This window comes from Eptesicus fuscus, chromosome 6 (assembly GCF_027574615.1).
Source record: "Eptesicus fuscus isolate TK198812 chromosome 6, DD_ASM_mEF_20220401, whole genome shotgun sequence".
Classification (NCBI taxonomy): Eukaryota; Metazoa; Chordata; class Mammalia; order Chiroptera; family Vespertilionidae; genus Eptesicus; species Eptesicus fuscus.
The window spans coordinates 40306191-40329383 of NC_072478.1; the positions used below are offsets into that span (position 1 = coordinate 40306191).

Here is a 23193-nt window from a genome sequence, read left to right on the forward strand (position 1 = left end):
GAATCGAACCTGGGACCTTCCAGTCCGCAGACGGACGCTCTATCCACTCAGCCAAACCGGTTTCGGCGACAAGATGATTTCTTTGCAAATAAACTACAATATCCACTTGAGATTGATGCCGGGATGGATGCTTTACATGGAATTTTATTTGTAAAACATACTAAGACTTTCCAAGTATGAGCTTGAGTATTAAAAAGAAGTTGATACACAATTTTGCATGAGGCTTATAGCCAAGGCAAACATAAAGGGGGCACACACACACACACACACACACACACACACACACACACACACACACGTTAATTTAAGTATCTATTTCTAACTGTTTTGGGAAGTTGAATGATGAGTTCCGCAGGATTGGTTGATAGAGAAACCATGGTGTTAGTGAGAAACCTACCTTAAATGGTGGTTTGTAAACTTAGATTTTAAGTACCGTTAACATGGTTTTCTCCTGCTTATTCCACCACATCAGCTGTCTCAATGCCTGCCTCCTCCCCTGCTTCTCTGCCTCTGAGCCCTCTTTCTCCGCTGCTGTGGGCTTCTCCGCCTCCTCCTTCCCCGCCCTCCCCTTGCTTCTCCCGCTGGGTCTGCTGCTGCCCCTCCGCGCATCTCCAAGCCCTCAGCCCCTGACAAGCATCCCTGTTGGGTCTCCCTCCGGGGCAGGGGCAGGGATGGCGGCGGCAGGGGTAGGGGTGGGGTGGGAGGGGACGGGGGATGGGGGATGGGGGGCGGGCGCTGTGCCATCGCCGGCTTCCCTGCCTCCCGGAGACCCTCAGCATTTGGCGCTCCTGGAGGAACAGCGCAAAAGCCAAAAGCCATGGCCTGTGTGACAGCTTCCTCCGGGACTGCCTGGCCGGTGGGGACACCAAGCTCTCTTACCAAAACCTGCGGCAGAAAGTGGATACTTCTCTGTCAACACGTATGGACCAGCAGGCATGGAATCGGAATCCTAGGAATGGCCTGCGGCAGAGCATGGTTCAGGCGGGGGTGTTGGAAGCTGGAGTGGACAGAATTGTTTCTCAGGTGGTGGATCCCAAAAGAAACCACCTCTTCAGGCCACAGAAAGAACTAGCCGTTGTCCTAGTTCCTGGCGGCCCAGAAAAACAAGAAGCCGCACCAGCGCCCCCTCCAGAGCTCTAGAACCTGGACTCCCAGGCCCAGCCCAGGGTGCCTGCTCAGACCAGGCCTGACACCTTCAGGAAGCTCCACTGAAGAATGGCGAGGGGCCCTAGCTGCTTTGGCGCAGTGGATAGAGCCTCGGCCTGTGGACTCAGGGGTCCTGGGTTCGATTCTCGTCAAGGGCACAGGTTGCAGGCTCAATCCCCAGTGGGGGGCGTGCAGGAGGCAATGGGTCAATGATTCTCCCTCATCATTGATGTTTCTATTTCTCTCTCCCTCTCTCTTCCTCTCTGAAATCAATAATAACAATAACAATAATAATAATAATAATGGAATGGTTGCAAAGTGGATTCAGTTCACAGTGGTACCAGGTATAACTTCAGAATGAAGCCAGGCCAATGTCGCCAGTGATTTCACCTTTGACTTTGGAGCGGGGTCCACACTGAATAGGGAGCGAGCGAGTCTGACAGGAGGAAAGCTGGCCTGTGTGCCCCTGCCACGTGGCCAGCCTGCCCCCAGGATGACACCAGCAGACACTGCAGAGATCTCAAGAAAGAAACACTCCATCAGCCCGGGTTGTGCTGAAACAGACCTTCATACCTGAACTGGGAGACTGCGTGTGGGTTTTAGGGTTTGTTTTTGGGGATAAACAAAAGCTACAATGAAGGAACGTGAGCAGTCCCGAAGGTGCAGTTCCTGAGAATGGCCGGAGGTGAGCTGGGAGGAGGTTTGTGGCTGGGCTCATTGTTGGCATTGTTTCTCGGCTGCAAACTAGAATGTACAAGTAGCTTTAACGTTGTTGTGACCCTTTTGTACGGGAGTCTTGTAGCTTCAGCGTCCTTTCCCCAAAGAGGTGACCAACACACGACCCTAGAATGCATGAGGACCCTCAGGCACTAGGTAAAGGGAACGTGTGCAGGCTCACTGTCCAGGGTGGCTTCCTACTCTGCGAGGATAGGAAGTCTTGGGAGGGTTTACTTTATTCTCATGTTTGTGTTTTTTTAGAAAGTGAATGATGAGTAAATAGCCTAAGTTTTATAATAAAATCATTTGATACTCTTAAAAAATAAATAACAGCCGAAACCGGTTTGGCTCAGTGGATAGAGCGTCGGCCTGCGGACTCAAGGATTCCGGGTTCGATTCCGGTCAAGGGCATGTACCTTAGTTGCGGGCATATCCCCAGTAGGGGGTGTGCAAGAGGCAGCTGATCGATGTTACTCTCTCATTGATGTTTCTAACTCTCTATCCCTCTCTCTTCCTCTCTGTAAAAAATCAATAAAATATATTAAAAAATAAATAAATAAATAACAGAATCATCTTGAGTATATTTCTAAGTTTAATAGTAGGAAAATGTATTTCTCTTTGGGATAGGTGGTGATATATGACTCAACTTTATTGGGGTTCTCTGAACAACTAAGGCTATAGTTCTGCAATATTTCAATACAACTGGAAATCAAAGGAAATTGAGTTCTTGTCTATGTAGCTATTTGTAAAATTAATTGTGAGGCTCACTGGAGTAGCCACTTCCCTTTAATGATGACAGTAGTATTGTTGGGAAAGACAAGGGCCTTGGATCAGATAAAATCAGTTCTTCAATTTATTAGTTGCATGATGTTGTTAAATGAGAGAATAATTCTAACACTATGGAATTATTCAGAGAGCTATATGAGGATGAACAGAAAACAGTTTTAAAAGCCACAAATTTTTATATTTTAAAAATACCGATATATTGTGTGGTAGAATGCTAAATTCATGTGCATTTTACTAAAACAAAAATAAATGTAAAGAATGTGACATCAATGAGATTGCATGCTTGTCAGGGCTGCTGTTAGATTGTTTCCTAGATCCTGTGTTGTTGGATTATTTCCAGGGAAAGAAAAATGGTATTCGTGCTAATCATTAAGACAAGCATGATTGTCTAGGGTATACTTCCAGTTATTTCTTGGTTCAGTTGACCAATGGGATTAATCAAATACGGTTTATACATATCCTATTTGCAAACTAGGGAAGATACTGATTCTAATCTTTTAGAGGCACACCCTGAGCAAGCTTAGTGAGGTACTCCATTCAAACTGTGCCTTCTGCCCTAATCGGTTTGGCTCAGTGGATAGAGCATCAGCCTGGGGACTCAAGGGTCAAGGGCATGTACCTTGGTTGCGGGCACATACCCAGTAGGGAGTGTGCAGGAGGCAGCTGATGGATGTTTCTAACTCTCTAGTCCTCTCCCTTCCTCTCTGTAAAAAATCAATAAAATACATTTAAAACAAAACAAAACAAAAAAACAAACAAACTGTGCCTTCTCAGATCTGCTGTTGGCCTTTGAACACCTTGTTTTTCTAGAATGCTCTTACCCTGCCATTATCTGGAAAGCTCCTGATAATCCTTAAAAGTCAAGTTAAAATATCTTATCTCCATGGCACTCTCCATTTTCTGCTTCCATCCTATCTAGTGCATTTACTAGCTATAATACAACCCTCATTATATCACCTCTAAATTAACCTGCTGGCCTGGTCGCCCCCAAATGCCCCCTCCCGCCCCCCCCGTGGGCCTGGTCGTCCCATGCAGCCTGCTGTTTAGTCGTTTGGTCGTCCCTCACTAACCCCCCTGCTGGCCTGGTCACCCCATTGAGCCACTCTGGCTAGGCGAGAGTTTCTATCATAAATGGATATGGAATTTTGACAGATGAGTGGATGTTTCTTAGAAGCTAGAGGCCTTGATTGGGTAGATTAATTAATTAATTAATTAAATTATTATAGGCACTCAGTAAGGTGACCGGTATTATAGCCAAGTTACTCTTAGCTACTATTTTTACAAAAATAAAACACTGACTTTTGTAATTGTGTAGGTGTAATTTATTTTTATATAATTTGATAATTATATCTGTGATTTTATTTAAAGAGTCCATGACATTAAAATTTCTTGGTGACACTATTAATGCTACTATAAATTGGAGTTTACTTACAGATAATCATTCCTTCTGCTTGTAACTGTCTTGTGAATCTGAGTATCCATAGTACCTATGATTGTATCTATTTGCTTTAAGTATACAGTGAAACTTTATTAGTTTGATTTCTGAGGGACCACACTTGATCCTTTCCTCCATAAGCTGGAGAATAAACATTTGGATACAACATGAAGTTATGCCATCTGCTAGCCAACGAGATAGGGTCCCAGTTTTTATAGCTTTCTTAATGTCACCACTTAAATATTTTACTATTTAAAAAAGAACAGATAAAGGAAGAGTACACATGTTTATACAGTGAGACAATGCATATTTCATAAACTCATTTGAAAAAAAATGATGAAAGTCATTGGGTATACAGAAAGCTGCAAATTAAAGCATTAATAGAGAGTTAATAGATTATAATCTGGTTGTCTATGTGCTCAGCTATGAAATAAAAGAATACAATCAAAGTAATATTTAAAATGCTAGAAATTTATCTATGTAGACTATTCCAAAGCTAAAATTTACATAGAAATGTTCACCATTTATTAGTTTTCGTAGATCAAATCTTCTTTTAAATGTGTACATTATTTTTTTGTCTCTGTAAATATGACTTTCACATATATATTTTCAGGATATATAGATGTTTGCTATTATTTTTTATATATATTCAATCCTCTTTCACATATATATTTTCAGGAATAAGTTTTGCCCTATCATGCAGCTCCACCATCCCGTTTAGTAATTTAGTTGCAAACATATTTGTGAAGAGGATTATGAAAAAGTATCCTCATTTGGGAACTAGGTATGGAGGAGATTTAGAGAAAAGAAGGAATTGAACAGATTTTACCTCTGGAAGAAGTAAACTATATGGTGATGTTATTTTAAATAAAGTGATAATTAAGAGCTTTGCTTTTATAGACATGGCTTCTGAACCTACTATTTCAAATGAAAAATCAAGCCCTAGTAGCAGCGAAGGTGAAAGTGAGAGTGATACTGAAAGTGACAGCTCTGATGACAGTGAGACCATGGAGAGCTTGTCCTCATTTGATCAATCTGAAGAAGAAGATCATCTAAGCTCAGAAGACGTAGTAGAAGAGCCAGCTTCTGGGCAGTTACCATGTGAGTCTGGAATGCATGAAGAGAAGCCATCAGAAGTTGAAGCTACAGATGAAAGCAGCCATGATTTAGGAAAATCAGGTGAGGCCACACCCATGGATGAATTTCCCTCCCTCCTCCTTCCTCCTCCCCCTTCCTTCTCTTCCTCCTCCTCTCTCTCTTTCTCCTTCTCTCCGAACAATATCAGTACCTTTACACTTTCTCTCTTTTATATTAAATAAGATGTTTGTTGTTGGTTTTTAGTTGACCCAGATTGAATAGTTTGCTTGGCTTGGAATCTATACTGTAAACAAAAATTAGGTTAGGGAATTTTTTTTTTTTAATGAGTGTGTATGGGTAATTTTATTTAACTTAAATACATATTTATTACACTCCAATTAGGTATAGTTCTTTGAATTTTCATAAGTCCAGTTAAATCAATAAATCCTTAGGGATAGGGACTGAGAATCAACAATTATAATAATAAGGTTCTCACATGATTCTGATTATAGTACTGTGAATTTAAAAGCAGGTCCACATGACTCTGCTTGACTCAAAAGGTTGAAGGGTACCAGAATGTTCATCTTGAGTTCCTAAATTAATTATAGATTTGGCAAAAATGGGTTTTACAGTGTATGTGAAACAGAATTTATTCTTATAACATTATTTATTTTTTTGTATTATTTTCCATATAAACAGCTGTAAACTGACTTTTGCCCTACAGTGTATTAGCACATCCTATATAATAAAAGGGTAATATGCTAATTGACCATAATGGCAGAATGACCAGAACAACCACTGGACCAGTCACTATGAGGCTTACTGACCACCTCTTGGTCCCTTTCCTCAGCCAGCAGGCTCCAATTGCCTGATGGCAAACAGGGAACCGGGGGTGGGTGGCGGGGGATGTGAGTGGCACCAGGCCAAAGCCACCACCCCACCAGTCACCCCCCTCACACACAGAAGGCAACCTGTGGCAGGGCCGGGGCCGGCGAGCAGGCGGGAACAGCCAACCTCTCGGTTCCTCCCCTCCCAACACCCTGTCGTCAGACTCCAATCACCCCATGGCAAACTGGGAACTGAGGGTGGGTGACAGCAGGGTGTGGGGCTAGCTGCAGGCAGCCAGGGAAGATGGCCCTAATTGCAGGCCAGGCCTAGGGACCGTACCCACAGATGAATTTTGTGCGCTGGGCCTCTAGTATAATATCATTATACTGAATGTAAAAAAAAAAATCAATACTATGTTGAGTTTTAATATATATCTCAATATAAAAATTTTATAATAAAATAGTGTATTATCAGATTAAAGGAAAATATTCCAGTAGCTGCAGAAAAACATTTAATAAAGTTCAATAGTTACTCATGACTATTTTGTCACTCACTGGGAAAATAAGATAGTTACCTAAACTTAATAAAAGCAGCTTGCTAAATATCTATATCAAACATTGGATAATGTTAAAACTTCATCTGCTTTGCCACTGAAATGAGAACCAAGAAAGCATTTTTGCTTTCTTTCATCACAACAATCTAGTATTATATTGGAGGGTCTAATTAGTGTAAAAAAACAACCCTCTGAAAAGTAAATAAAATATGTGAAGATAAGGAGGAAAGCAAAAATAATTATTATACTCTACCCTGAACAGTGAAGAAAGTCTACCTAAAATGTCCAAGATAATCTACACACAACTGAGAAATAAGAGAATTCTCTTTTGGAATGTAAAATTGACATGTTAAAAAATATTGATCTTAATCCCATCAGTATGGAAATATCCATTAGTGTGGAATATAATACTGATTCTGAGTACAAATGTGACTAATTGGAAAATACATTCAAAGAAAGAAAACCATCGAATTATCCATACAAATTATCCATAAAATATATGGAGGAATAAACTTAACAAAGCATATTAAGGAGAGCTCTGGCCAGTAGCTCACTTGGTTGGGCATTGTTCCATACACCAAAAGGTTGCAGTTTCAATTCCCAGTCAGGGCACATACCTAGGTTTTGGGTTTGATTCCCAGTAGGGGCACTTACAGGAGGCAACTGATCAATGTTTCTCATTCACATCAATGCTTCTCTCTTTCTCTCCGCCCCCCTCTAAAAATCAATAAACATATCCTTGAGTGAGGATTAACAAAAACATATTAAGGAGAAAATAATTATGAAACATTATAGAAGAACTTATTTGTACTGAATAAATGTAGAAATATCCTAGGTTCTTCCTTGTTATCATCTGATATAATAAGTACATCTAGTCTGACCAAATTAATATTTAAATTTAATACATGTTCAATCTGAATCTCCTCTTTCATCTTGCCTCTACAAAAAATATGCATCAGAATATCTTAAGGATCTTGAGATAAATGTCTTAAACAAAATAAAACAAGTGCGTAATTTCTTAAACGAGATAAAAGAAATTTTAAAATAAAAAATTTGATAAATTTTCTCATATCAAATAAAAGAGTATTTATGTATTAAAGATAGCAAACAATGTTAAAGGGGTATACTGGAATGAAACCATATATCCATGTATAAATATAAGTATTATTTATCCAGGAAAACTAAAGATTATATACAAATTAATTGGAGAAGACAACTCAGTAGAAAATAGGCAAATGTTGTCAATAAGCAAATCACAAAAGGAAAATTTGAATGTTAAAAAAACAGATATATATTCTACAAGATACTCTTCCTTGGTAGCAATATAAATTAGAACTCTGAGATACTATTTCACATTTGTCAGATTAAAGTTTGACAATATCAATACATTGAATATGAACTTAATACTATCTAGTAAAGTTGCTTACCTCTCTAATCTTTACCTCTTAGAGAATTTCTCTTGCTTATGCTCCATGAGACATATTAAAATTTTTATTGACCTACATCAACCCAAAAAATTCAATTAGAAAATAAAGAAAGGAATTTAAAAAAATGTATAATATGCCATAATTTGTAAGACAATGGGAAGAAAACAAACAACCTAAATATCTATTATTATGGAATTTGGCTTCAGAAGGTGCTATAATTGTATGGTAGAGCATTATCAGCTGCTAAAATGTGTATCAGTGTGGATAGATCTCAAAATCATAAAGTTGAATGAAGAAAAGTTGTGGAATAATACCATTTAATTGAAGGAGAAAAAGAAGGACATTATATGTGTTAATACAAAATTATGGCAAAGAAATATCACAATGTCGGTGGCCAGCTATGACAGCAGAATGGGAATACAGCTACATATTCTGTGTTTATTCCCCTTTAATAAATAAATTTGAATCAAAAGGGCAAAATTTTAACATTTATCAATTCCAATGTTTGATACATAGATGTTTGCTATTATTTTTTATACTCTTCTGTATTTTTAAATTATTATCAGTCCTCCCCCAAAAAATGATCAACCAAAATTTAGGGTTGCCCCATCACCAACCACCTTTTATTAACCACCTTGATTAAATTTTCAAGATTTTTGAATTCTTCATCTGGATGATCTATATATATAAAAGCCAAGAGACCAGAACACCGGGACAACTGGAACGACTGGTTGTTCTGATGCGCACTGCGGCCCCAATCGCCCCCCCCCCCACCTTGATTGGGGGTGGGGCCAGCTGGCTGACTGTCTGTGGCCCCCCACCTCCAGTCGGCCCGGCCCCAATCGGGGCAGACCGGCCAGACTCCACCCGTGCACAAATTCGTGCACTGGACCTCTAGTGTATGAGTAACTACCCACAGCAAGTGTTCATAATTCACCTAAGCTTAAATTGAAATATTTATTACCTTCTTACAAACTAAAATAAAAATAAGTAAAAGAAATAGAGTAGACCAATTTAATGTGTTTTTAAAATTATTGATGCAATTGAGATTAAACTTTGAAATATTATTCCAAATGAATATTTTCACATGACTCCACCAGTTAGGCAGGCTTTTAATAAGCAAAACTTGAGACCTAGTAACAGAAAACGTTTCTGCTATCTTACACAAAACTTTAAATCTTGCATCTGTAACTAATCACAATGCTAGCTTGATCGGTTGCTTCTCTCAGCATGGATATGAAAATAGTAATGATAAAATGAAAGTATGAAATTACAGGGTCACACAACAATGAAGACATTTGGAGACGTCTATGTTAATTGTAACAAATACTAAATAAGTACAATTTTAATTAAAATGACTATATAAACCCAAGTGTAGCCTTATCAAAGTACTGTAACAGAAATGCCAAGAAATCTATAGTGTTTCAATATTCCTGCTTACTTTTTCCCCCCCTGAGACCTCACATTCTAAATAGGTGAATGTTTGTTTCCTTTCCAAGTGCTAATTTCTTAATAGAATGCATTTAACAAGGACATGGGATATTACAAAGAAATTTGCAGGAGTAATTTATTTCAATGAATTAAATCAAATTTTCTCCCCCACTTCCCTCAGTATTCAGAAGAGTAGAAAAATACAGGATTTGCCATTTCATTATTTGTGCTTAATGAGAAAACTTTAAAAAATATATATATTTCATTGATTTTTTACAGAGAGGAAGGGAGAGGGATAGAGAGCTAGAAACATAAATGAGAGAGAAACATCGATCAGCTGCCTTCTGCACACTCACCACTGGGGATGTGCCTGCAACCAAGGTACAAGCCCTTGACCGGAACAGAACCTGGGACCCCTGAGTCTGCAGGCCGATGCTCTATCCACTGAGCCAAACCGGCCAGGGCAATGAGAAAACTTTTGAAGATAGACACTGTATCTATATATCTGTTTAAAGATATCTTTCTATATATTTATATGAATTAATTTTGAAAGTGTTAAATTTTTAGTTTTCTGGACATTTTGTCTTTGTAGACTTGTATTTATGTTTATCATTAAAATTCATTTGCAACTAGGAATTTACTATTTTGTATTTATGAGAAATGAAAATTTAAAACTGTAAGATTGGCTTACCTTACCCATATTTATTCTTTATAGTAAGTAATGTAGGCATATTCTCATTTTTAACATAATCTGCTTATCTTTTGACATGTAACTGAATATTTCATCCATGCTTATGCAGTCTTGTATAAAATATAAGTATACTCAAAATTAGCAACAGAAGGAATTATCAATTAAAATTATTTTAAAGTTGAGTATTAAACTTGTTACTTATTTTAAAGGATTAACTGAATGTAAGCGAATTCTGAGGGCCCTCTCATTGAATATTTGGAAAACTCTGTCAAAATCTAAGTAAGTACAGCACAAGTCCTTCAAAGTAATATATCATTAGAAATAATTCATTTCCTCTGTGTGGCATATTTTTTTTATTTCTTCTTACTAAGAATCATTTTGGGTAAACTGCAAGTGGGGCAAGAGGTTGATATTTCTGAAAATAGATAAATATTTTGTTTTCTTGGGAAGGATTCCACTATATGGCTTTTATTCAGTAGTAAGGAATAATATACTGAAAATTTGAAAGGGTATAGTGGAGGAAAGATTCATTTTTTAAATCTTGCGTAAGACTAAAGTAGCAATTTAATTGGCATCATATTACATGTCAAAATCTTTGAAAATTTCATAAAATTGAAATTTGGTGTGTTTTAACTAATGCCGAAACATTATTTAATAGCAACAAGGACAAATATACCAAACTAATGCATCATTTAATTCCCTCAACAGCCATTTTTGTGTGCTCATTAATATGCTAGGCTCTAGGGATGAAGAAAGTAGAATTTCTTGTTATAGGTGATTTATTTAGTCTGATCTTATATCACTTATATCCACATTCCAATTTTCTAAAATAATTTAGAATAGATACGCTGAAATGCCAATTTCATGCAATCCTATCTAATAATAGAGTAACATGTAAATTACCATCACTCCTCTACGCCCATGATTGGGCAGCGGGAGGCTGGGGGGCAGAACTCGGGGTGGCCTATCCGGCCATTGAGAGGCACGGATCCGTGGCCACTGAGGGGGGCTACCCTGCTGTTGAGAGGTGCAGGGGGCGGGACTCCCGCCCCCTGTGCCTCTCAACGGCCAGATCCACGGCCGCTGAAGGGGCCTGCTGCGGACACCCAGCTGTGCCTCTCAACAGCAGGGTAGCCAGGTGTCCACGGCAGCCCCCCTCAGCGGCCGTTGAGAGGCGCAGGGGGCAGGATTCCCGCCCCCTGCGCCTCTCAACAGCAGGGTAGCCCCCCTCAGTGGCTGCGGACCATTAAAAGTGGGGGAGCTGGGTGCCTGGTGCACCAGCGGACAGGCACCCAGCTCCACCGTGAAAAGCGAAAGCGTGTAGGGGACCCTACACGTCCATGGTTCAATCATGCACTGGGCCTCTAGTTATAAAATAAAGCCCAAACCCAAAACATCATTTATGATATGAATATTTTAAACATATGACATAAGAATACTTAGTTCTAAAAATTGTATAAATATTTATCTCATGAATCCTACATGAAATTTTAACTTCTTTTAATTTCCACTTAAGTTGAGAAACTAGCACAGAATAGAGAAGTAATCTAAAGTCTCATAGCTTGTCCTTTTTTTAAAATTGGGTTGTTTGTTTTCCTGGTGTTGAGTTGTATAAGTTCTTTATATATTTTAGAAATTAATCCCTTATTAAATGTATCATTAGCAAATATGTTCTCCCATTCAGTGGGTTCCCTTTTCCCTTTGTTGATGTTTTCTTTTGCTGTGCTAAAGCTTTTCAGTTTGATGTAGTTCCATCAATAAAACAACAAGTGCTGGCAAGGATGTAGAGAAAAGGGAACCCTTGTGCACTGTTGGTGGGAATGCAGACAGGTGCAGTCACTGTGGAAAACAGCATGGAGTTTCCTCAAAAGTTATAACTGTATCTACTTATTGATCCAGTGATCCCACTTCTGGGAATATGTAATCTGAAGAAACTCAAAACATTAATTTGAAAGAATATATGCACCCCTATGTTCTTTGCAGCATTATTTACAATAGGTAAGATCTGGAAACAGCCCAGTGTCCATCAGTAGATGAGTGGATAAAAAAGCTGTGGTACATTTATACAATAGAATGCTACTTGACCATAAAAGTAAGCAAACAAACAAATAAATGGAATTTTACTATTTTTTTTTTGTTATTAATCCTCACCCGAGGATATTTTTCCATTGATTTTTAGAGAGAAGGAGAGACAGAGAGAGAGAGACACATTGATGTGAGAGAGACACATTGATTGGTTGCCTCTGGCATGCACCCCAACCAGGTCATGCACCCCAATCAGGGCCAGGGATCGAGCCCATAATGGATGTACATGCTCTTGGCCAGGATTGAACCCAGGACCCTTCAGTCCACTAGCTGAGGCTTTATCCACTGAACCAAACCAAGGCAGAATCTTACCTTTTGTGACAACATGGATAAACCTGGAGATTATTATCTAAGTGAAATAAGCCAGAGAAAGGCAAATACCATATGACCTCACTTATATGTGGAATCTAATGAACAAAACAAACTGACAAACAAAACAGAGGCATGGATACATGGAACAGACTGACAGCTGTCAGAGGGGAATAGAGTTGGGGGGGGCTAGATAAAAGAAGGTCAAGGTTTTAAGCAAAAAAAAAAAAAAGATACACACACACACACACACACACACACACAAACACACACTATGTAACACATAGACACAGACAACAGTGTGGTGATGGCCAGAGGAAAAGGTAGTGGGGGTAGGTGGCGGTGGGCAAACAGGGAAGGGGGAGGGAGAGTAGGGACTGAAAGAGACTTTTCTTGGGGTGATGGGCACATGATCCAGTGTGCAGATGATGTTTTGTTGAGTTGTACACTTGAAACCTGTAAGGTTTTGTAAACCAATGTCACCCCAATAAATTCTATTAAAAAATAAACATATTAGAAAGTAAAATAAATAAATAAACAAACAAACTCCCAGAACTTGTATGTAACAGAGCCAGGATTCTAATTTCAGCAATCTGACTGCAGAGAATGCAATCTGGTTTACTACTTTATGTGTCAAAATGTGCAAAGAGTAAATTCTGAAAAAATGCACAGCAGAATTCACGTTTCTGCAGTTTTAATTTTTTTAGTAGCATGTAGTAGCTTCACACATCCTAGCCACAAAACTGAAGAAACAAAAGAAAAAAATTAAATTAGAAGCATGTAGTTCATGTTTTTTACAACACCAGGTGTTGAAAATTATGCAGATGAATTGCATTTCTGACACCTGTTAATGTAGGTATAACTCTATAGGATTGCTTTAGAAAATGAGTTGCTATTGCCTTATGGTGTACAAATTAGTAATTACATGTTTATAAATAGACCTGAGAGTTTCACCTGTGTATTAGGAAACAGACACAAGAATGATCATTGCAGCACAGTTTGTAACAGCAATAAATGGAAGAAATAATTCAAATGCTCATTGAAAGGAGAAAGATAAATATTGATATAGATATATAATTGCTATTATACAGCAGTAAAGTTATTTAAATATAGCTTCCTGTAACCATATACTAGAATTTTAATAGCAATTGGTAATTATGTTTTAAAATTCCATAAAACTCAGATAAGACATTGTTCTTTTAATAAAGATCCTAAACGAGGCATGCATATCTATACTAATAAAAGAGCAATATGCTAATTAGACTGGGCATCTTCCGGACATCCTTCTGGACAAAGTCACGGTGGCAGGGGCCAAGGCAGAGGTGGTTAAGGGTGATCAGGCCAGCAGGGGAGGGCAGTTAAGGGCAATCTGGCTGGCAGGGGAGGGCAGGTAGGGGGCAATCAGGCTGGCAGGGAAGCAGATAGAGGGAGGTCAGGCCAGCAGGGGAGCAGTTAAGGGACGATCAGTCTGGCAGGGGAGCAGTTAGGGGGTAATCAGGCTGGCAGGCAGAGGCGATTAGGGGTGATCAGGTCATCAGGCAGGCACGTGATTAGGAGCCAGCGGTCCTGGATTGCGAGAGGGATGTCCAACTGATGGATATCCAACTAAACCGGCAGTTTTACATCTCCCATGGGGTCCTGGATTGGAGAGGGTGCAGGCTGGATTGAGGGGACTCCCTTCCCATGCACGAATTATGTGCACTGGGCCTCTAGTACTGTCATAAAAACTTTTAGAAAGTGAGAAAGGGTATGATGAAAACTAAATTCAAGGCAGTGGTTGCCTCTGAGGGAGAGTTAGGGAGATAAGTTTTGTCAACTTCTCATAAGGTAGATATAAGTTATAGGAAATTTTTGGAGTGGGTGAAGAGTTTACAGCTCTTCATTATTTGTTAATTTAAAAGGCACAATGAGATAGTTCCATACATATAATTGACCAAGGATTATGGCTGTTTTAATTTTTCACACTGGAAGTACAAAAACAGTAAGTATAAATTTAAAATAGAGAGGCACTTTCTTTGCATAAATTTATGCTTACACCAATCAATTTCAGTTTCACTATAGAATCAGTCATACTTTAACTAAGGGCTTATTTATGATTGCAGAATAATAGGAATGCCCTGGAAATTTGTTACTTAAATATAATAGAACTGTGTGGTTAGTTTTCCTTTAAGATTCTTGCTTAAACTAGAAGAAAATTTGTGAAACCAATTGAACTGTGGGATTTTATCTTAAACTATTATCTTTATAATCTTTACATTATGTGTTTTATATTTTTATTCAGAATGGTGAGCTTACTTAAAGACTTTGTTGAGTCTGAATTTTTTTTGATTGATGGAGATTCATTACTCATCACTTGTTTTCTTAATGTGAACTTCAAGAAAGGACAAACTCTTCACTTCTTTTATATTGTAGAACAATTTCTGCATGATTTCATTCAAAAGGAAGCCAAATTTGTAATAGTTTTTTTTAAGGTAACAAACAGATTTAATTTTCTGTTCTCATTTCATAGAGGCTAAGAAAAAGCATTTAGTTTTAAGTGTTATCAGTCATTACTTACTCTTTTATATATTTTGCTTATTCAGATTGTAATTAAAGTCTATACTAATAGGAATAATACCAAGTATTATTGATAGGGAAATGGCTAATGAGTCTTTATCTGACATTTCTACAGTAGTCAGAAAAATTAAGCTAATAACCTTGAATTTTTAACTCTTTGTATTATGTTAATACAACAATTTATATGCAATGCTAATATTTAAAAAATAACTAGATATTCTATTTTTATCTCTAAAATTAAAATTGATTTCCTTTATCTACAGGATGCAGAAAATCTGTATTATAATTACCCTGAAATTCTGGCCCTTCGTACCATATTGATATATCATTTAGAATACAATACTGATGTCACTATTCATACAGAATTTTCCAACTGTCTGACACAAGAATGGGAGATGTTTCTTAAAGAATGTTATCCATATTTCCTCATTGTCTCAGATAAGGGAATAACAGCTCGTCAAACAGACTTCTTAAACATTCTGATCATACATGCTCTTCAGAAGAAAATCAATATTGTACAGATTTTGGGAATAGAGTCAGATGTCCTTAGAATTTATGGATACTGTGCCTCAAGTCTCTATATGCACAAATTGTTTTTTGAAATGGTAAGTTATATTAAATTGCCCAGAATAAATGAGCAACATAAATGTGGAAAAATTAACCAAAGAACTAATAGCCATAAGTGTTTATTCAAAAATTCTAGGCATAAAGAACACTCTGAAGGAATATTCTAACATGGGAAAAGAGGGCAGAATTTAAGTTAGCTTAAGTTCTTGTATATTAAGCCTTTGTTTGGGCAATTTTGGGAAGTGGGGAGGAAAAGTATGGGCTAAGGTCAAGTACAATAGGCTCTGCAGAGGAACAGTGCTAAGGACATGTGAGGACACAGTGGGAAATTCCCAGCGAGCACCTTGTACATAAATTACATGTATCTGCTCATACATATGTACATATTCACATCACATATACATTCATTTATATACTCCTGTATATTAAATTTGCATACATTTTGTGTATATATTTACACATAAGTGTATATATGTGTATACATATATTATCTGGTATGATTAGTCTCTATTATCACTTTTAAAATTAAGATAGCTGTTAGAGAAAATATTTCATCATTTTATTTGTCAGTTCTTTTTTGCAATTATTTTGAGTAGTTGTATCAATTAAAAAATAGCTGTGAATAAATACTAAGGCTTGAGACTATTACTTAAAATTTTCTTTTTTTATAAATAAATAACATATCAGTGTGGGGCCATATAGAATAATTATAGTACTACTAAAGCCAGCACTTGCTTAGTGGCTGGTTTTATTTGAATTATAAGCATTTTAATTTCTCTTCTTATATTCTAGAAACCTCAGCAGTGAGTGGTTCAAACAAATGGAGTAGAAGACTATTCTAGCTTGAATTAATGTATTTTTGTTGTTTTTGTCTGTAGTAAAATAATAATAATTATTTTTCACCTTGTATTTACTTTAACTACAGGTTTGCAATAGATATTTTTATTTGAACCAGACGACTTACTTATGTGTTTTGTTTTTTAGCATGAGATACAACTGCAACATGCCTTACATGCCTACATAAAAGAGTATTACCAAAGGTTACAGGAGAGAGAAATATTTCTCTATGATCATTTGAAACTAAACTTGGGAGAAATGCAGAAAGAGGTAACAACACATTTATTTGGAAACTGAAGCCCAGCACATAGGCAATATATTTTTAATAGTTTATTTCTTCTAGAAGACAGACATTTTTTTTTAAACCAACATTCATGTCCTTGCTGATTATATAGACTTTCTTCTTTAAGCTGCATAGCACTGAGGCAAAGGGAGTCTTGCTAAACTTATTGATTATAAAACATACAGTAAAATTGGAGGAAGAAAGCTAGTATGATAATTTTAAGATCTCAAACTTTTATTTTTTAATATCTGGGTGACTACTATGGAAATGTATACCTAAAAACTAGGAATTTTTTTAGTTTTCTGGAAAGGAAAGCTATGTAGCTAGTATGGAAATTAAGCCATTGATACTTGAGTAATCTCTCATGAGGAACCTAAGTCAGTGGTTATTTTATCCTTTTGATTACTCCAACCTCACTATCTGATATTTCCCTTCCATAGTCTTCTTTTTGAAAGACTAGGTATGTTGTCTTAGTTTCTCTCATAGACAGCCTCCTATTAAACATCTCTTCATGGATTTCTTGTTGTTATTAATTCTCACCTGAGGATATTTTTTCCATTGAGTTTTAGAGAAAGTAGAAGGGAAGGGATGGGATGGGGAGAGAGAGAGACAGAGAGAGAGAGAGAGAGTAGAGAAAGAGAGTAAAACATCAGTGTGAGAGAGACACATCGATTGGTTGCCTCATGCACACAACCTGACCTGGACCAGGGATTGAACCTGCAACCCAGGTACGTGCCCTTGACCAGAATTGAACCCGGGACCCTCTGGTGCATGTGCCAACATCCTAACCACTGAGCTATGCTGGTTATCACATGGATTTTTAATAGGCATCACAAAATTAACATAGCTAAGTTTAAGACCTTGAGTCCAAACCCATTCCATTGAAATCTCCACATATCAGTTAATGTTATCTATATGCTTATAGTTGTTCAGTATGTAAACCTAGGAGGTATTTTTGACTTCACTCTTTCCCTCATACCCCCAACCAATCCACTAGTAAATCCTGTCACTGTACATCCTGAACATGCCAAATTGTCATCTTTTCTATCACTATGACATTAGAGATTCTATCAAATCTTTCTTACATCAACCTACTTGTATTTCTGTTTCTGCTTTTGATCCCCTATGACTTACTTTCTACACAGTAATCAGAGTGGTCTTTTAGAAGTGTAAATCTAATATCATGGCACTACTCTGCTCAAAACTCAAAAGGCCATGTTATCAATCTTAAAATTCCTGCACACCTTACATAGGATATAGACACTAGACAAACATTTTAAAAAATATTTTTTATTGATTTCAAAGAGTAAGGGAGATGGAGTGAGATATAGAAACATCAATGATGAGAGAGAATCATTGATTGTCTGTCTCCTGCACGCCCCACACTGGGGATTGGTGCCCTGGCTGGGAATCGAACTGTGACCTACTGGTTCATAGGTTGACGCTCAACCACTGAGCCACTCTGGCTGGGATAGACAAACATTTTTAAATGAATGAATTTAATATCCAGCCACAGATAGAAAAAACTATCTTTTAAAAAATATTTTATTGATTTTTTTACAGAGAGGAAGGGAGAGGGATAGAGAGTTAGAAATATCGATTAGAGAGAAACATCGATCAGTTGCCAAGGTACATGCCCTTGACCAGAATCAAACCTGGGACCCTTCAGTCTACAGGCCGATGCTCTATCCACTGAGCCCAACCAGTTAGGGCAGGAAAACTATCTTAAGTCTGCATCCTGTTCTTGTCTAGTTACTTTGTTGAACTTTTCAATTTCTTGCTCCTTTCCAACTTTCTCCAAAGCATGGAGGTTATAGTGATAATACTTTCAGGGACAATGGTTTATAATTATCAATTTATGAGAAGGTAGCTTTGAACATCAGGCAAATACATCATTTTTGCCTCAGTTGCCTCAGTGGCCACTGAAAATTGTCTGAACTGGCAACATTGAATAATTTACAAGTTAATCATTCACGGACTTGCAAACTGGGTATGGCCTATTCAGTTTTGTTAGGGAGTATACAGACCAGGAGGAGAAATAGTTATTAATAATAAAATATACTTAGACCTAGCTAGATACACTCATTATCATTTCTCATTAAACATTTTCCCAATTGTTCTGTTCTTCCTTAGGCATTTTAAAAATATTTTTCCTTAATTATTTGAAAGATTAAATTTTAGTAGTAATATTATTAGTGGGAAAAATTAAACTTCTTTTTCTAGGGTTAAATATCACCTGAGCTTTGAACCTTGTCCCTTGTAATCACTAGGTCTTCAAAAAAAATTTTATTGCAGATACATCAGACCTTGTCCTTGCTTCTCAATCGATGGCCTGAAGGAGCTGATGTAAGAAGTGTTGTCTGCTCTATTTCATGTGCTGTGACACTGAAACACTATAAAAAAATTTTACATGATGCCCAAGACTACGAAAACCTAAACACCTGTGCAGAAAATCATAACACACAGGTGGGATTCTTTCAAAATTAATTTAATTATTCAATGTTATTTAAAAAAAATATTTATTATTAAAACTATTACACATGTCCCTTTCCCCACTCCATTGACCTCTTCTAGCCCTCCCCGACACCCTTCCCCAGGCTTTCACTACCCTATTGTCTGTGTCCATAGGTTATGCATATATGCATACAAGTTCTTTGGTTGATCTCTTCCCACCCCCTACTCCCCACTTCCATCTGAGTTGTAGCAATGCTTATGAGTAGTAGCTATAAGTATAAACAGAATATATCTGTTTGTCACATGTTTGTTGAATAAACAATGATAAATATATTGATCACATTCTTATAATGGCACACTGGGCTCTTGACAGACAAGTTAGGATACTTTTCTTTTTCTGGAATGAGCTTGTCACCTCTTTCTTCCCTGACCAAAGGACAAATATTGATTTCCTTCTTGTTCTCATCTGATCATCACTGTGGCTGAGAATGTCATAGACCAGTTTCAAGGCCTGGGTGGTGGTGACATTCCACAGGAAATTTAGCATCTGTTGAACCTGGATAACTAATCATCTACCCTGGTGCGCAGAACCCATGATTTCTGTTAAGAATACCAACAACTATGCTGTACACCTGAAGCTAATCTTATATAATAAAAGGCTAATATGCAAATCAACTGAACGGTGGAATGACTGGTCAATATGATGCACACTGAGCACCAAAGGGCAGATGCTCAATGCAGGAGTTGCCCTCTGGTGGTCAGTGTGCTCCCACAGGGGGAGCACTGCTCAGCCAGAAGCCCCGCTCATGGCTGGGGAGTGCAGAGGCAGTGTTGGGAGCCTCTCACCACCAGGTGATTAATAATAAAAGTAAGCTTCTATTATTAATCAACATCACTATTATTATTGGTATTCTTTTTTTTTTTTTCTTTTCAATTGCTGTTGACATCCCAAGGGTTCCCGGACTGCAAGAGGGCACAGGCCAGGCTGAGAGATCCCCTGCCTCCCCCAAGTGCTTGGATTTCATGCACCAGGCCTCTAGTATAAAATAATATTGAATGTCAACAGCAATTGAAAAATTAAAAAAAAAGAATACCAATAATAATAGTGATGTTGATTAATAATAGAAGCTAACTTTTACTGTCTTTATTATGTGCTAATACCAGGTACCTTATATACAGTGTCGTTAAATCTTTACAGTGATTCTACTTAATAGATGAATAAGAGTCAAACAGCTAATTGGTGGCAAAGCTAGGCTACAAACCAAAGTTTGTTTTTTGTTTGTTTGTTTCCTGCTAGACTGCACTTCCTTAGTACACATAGAAACAGGTATGACAGTAAGAAACATTATGACACTGCTTGCATTTCTACTTTGAGGTTGTAAATACATGCTAGCCATGCCTCCATGCAGGTGATCATCCTCCACCATGTTAAAAAATGAAAATACTAGATGCTGTAAATACTGGGCCTCATTTATTTGGAAAAGTTTTCACTTCTAAGCAAAATAATTAGTTATGCTGTTTAGAAAAAAATTATATGCTTGTTAAATTTTTTCTTAAAACAAAATAATTGAATAGGAGTACATCTATCATGTGGGGACATTATGAGTAAGATGCTCTAAGATGCTGTTCTTGCATTTCTGAATGTTTACATTGCCTGTGTTTGATATTACTCAATTCACGTTTTTTTCAGGACTCGAAGAAACCCCTAACACTAAAGGAAGCAGCAGATCTTTGCAGAATGCACTGTCTTAGTGTGATTTTCCTTCAACATTTACCCCTGTTTCAAAGAGCTAAGGGTAGAATTATTAATTATATTTGGGACAGAACACTTGTACCATTTCTAAGAATGGTATGTGAACTACATGGAATATCATAAATATTGCAAATTCAATAAGGCAAACATTAGAAGGCAGAAAAATTTGATTTTTCTAATATTGCTTTTATTTCTGCATGCATCTAAAAATTACTGCCAGCAAACAATGCTTGTTTCTAGGAAAAATAGTCCTGTCATATGTAAAAGTACTCAATGAGAATAAGTACTGCAACTCCATATAAAATGCTCCATACTTTGAAGAATTCCAAATACTTATACAGTTTCTTTGAAGAAACAACCATCTCTACTATTGATATATATATAAAAGTAATAAATAAAAAATCGAGATCAATTGCATTGTTTGCATCCTATTATTAATTAAAACAGAGAAGAATGAATTTAAAAGTAATTTGTCACTTATTTTGAATCTTTGTTTCCAAATTTAGCCTGGTGCTTCTGAGTTTGATATTTGTATAGTGCAGTGATTTTCAACCTTGTTCCTCTCATGGGGCACATAAACTAATTAGTAAAATTCTGTGGCACACCAAAAAACAATTTTGTTTTTTGCTGATCTGACAAAAAATAGGTATAATTTTGAATCATTTGCACCAGATGGCTATTGTTGTTATTTTTTAATTTGACAACCTAAGGGAAAGAGTTCAGTGCCCTGACTAAATAGTCAGGTATTGCATGTTTTAAAAATTCTGGTGGCACACTGGTTGAAAATTGCTGGTATAGTGTATTGCAGTCTTATTTTGGATTAATACTTTAGCTCAAGAAAACAGTTGTATTTTGGAGAAAACTTTAACCAGAGAAAATATTATATAATCTAGTTTATTATACTTAAGCCTGCTAAGTAAAATGATTCTCATTAGCTTTAGTATAGTTTGAGATAAAGGAATGATAAGGTACAGAAAGCTAAAACAGTCCCTTTGTGAGATATTGAGAAACCTATATAATACAATAAAGTACAGTTGTATGGCTGTAAAACTGCATTGTTGATTGTATTACCTAGTCATTGTCAGCACAATGGTATTATGCGTGCAGGTGACATTTTCATTATATATTTAAGAAATTCCATCTGATATGTCATTGTATTTTATTTAGGCCCTAACTCTTTAAATGATGCCATAAGCAACTTTTAATTGAAACTAGAGAAATAATAATGAAGTACCCACTACTTTTCTATAATGACTATTATTTTGAGTCAATAAAGGCATATTTATTGTGACAAATTCAAAGTATCATTTCATTTCAGAGCTGCAAAGTATGTTGGAAGGTATAGATTAGCCATGCTATCTTACAGTTATAAAAAATGAAGCATAAATAAGGTAAGTCATTTGTATATAGTCATAGATTTTGTCAATGTCAGGACAGTCGCATTGTGTTTTCATATGTAGTCTAGTTCCTTTTTCTTGGGGTAAAGCATAGATCATGTTGAGGAAAGTTTAAGGAAGTCATGAACATTCTGGGAAGATTTTATATCATTAGGTCATACCTCTTTCTCTTCTTTTTTTTTCCAGCTAGTTAGATGTCAATTTTTCATCTTAAAACAATTGAAAGCTAGGAATAATTGGAATGTGAATTTCACTGGCCTACCTGACTTAACTGATAATAGTCTGTGGAAAAATATTGCTTATTACTATGAAATTGAATATAATAGAGGTATGTTTTATTTTTAAATTTTTGTCTGTACTACAGGATAATTCTTTCTTATGTATATTTTCTATTGTTGATAGTATTACAGATGTCTCCTGTAGAGATATATTTTAAATAATTGTGTAGTTAAGTCTTTTATTTTTTTAGTGGGTGGGTGAGAATTGTATCTAACAAGCAATGGCAATGGGCTATTCATTGATTAACTACAATTGGCTAGGAAGCTTTCTTTGCAAATATTTTCTATTGAAAGTTTTTATTTCCACACTAGAGGCCTGGTGCACAAAATTCGTGCACGGGGGGGGGGTGTTGTCCCTCAGCCCAGCCTGCACCCTCTCCAATCTGGGACCCCTCGAGGGATGTCCGACTGCCCGTTTAGGCCTGATCCTGGTAGGATTGGGTCTAAACGGGCAGTCGGACATCCGTCTCACAATCCAGGACTGCTGGCTCCCAACTGCATGCCTGCCTGCCTTCCTGATTGCTCCTAACTGCTTCTGCCTGCCAGCCTGATCACCCCCTAACCACTCCCCTGCCAGCCTTAT

The 23193-nt window shown here is 37.2% G+C and overlaps 1 protein-coding gene and 1 pseudogene across 1 annotated transcript in view; both read left to right on the forward strand.

Annotated features, from left to right (window-relative positions):
* The window catches only part of LOC103290882 (probable ATP-dependent RNA helicase DDX60), an 85747-nt gene that overhangs the window by 365 nt on the left and 62189 nt on the right, over positions 1 to 23193 (forward strand). The window contains exons 2-9 of the mRNA XM_054716949.1: positions 4985 to 5263; positions 10301 to 10370; positions 14767 to 14956; positions 15305 to 15646; positions 16593 to 16715; positions 19024 to 19194; positions 20873 to 21031; positions 22519 to 22660. Of these exons, the coding sequence (XP_054572924.1) occupies positions 4987 to 5263; positions 10301 to 10370; positions 14767 to 14956; positions 15305 to 15646; positions 16593 to 16715; positions 19024 to 19194; positions 20873 to 21031; positions 22519 to 22660 (1474 nt within the window). The 5' untranslated portion in view covers positions 4985 to 4986. The remainder of the gene's footprint in view (positions 1 to 4984; positions 5264 to 10300; positions 10371 to 14766; positions 14957 to 15304; positions 15647 to 16592; positions 16716 to 19023; positions 19195 to 20872; positions 21032 to 22518; positions 22661 to 23193) is intronic.
* Positions 732 to 1140, forward strand: LOC103290889 (biorientation of chromosomes in cell division protein 1-like; annotated as a pseudogene).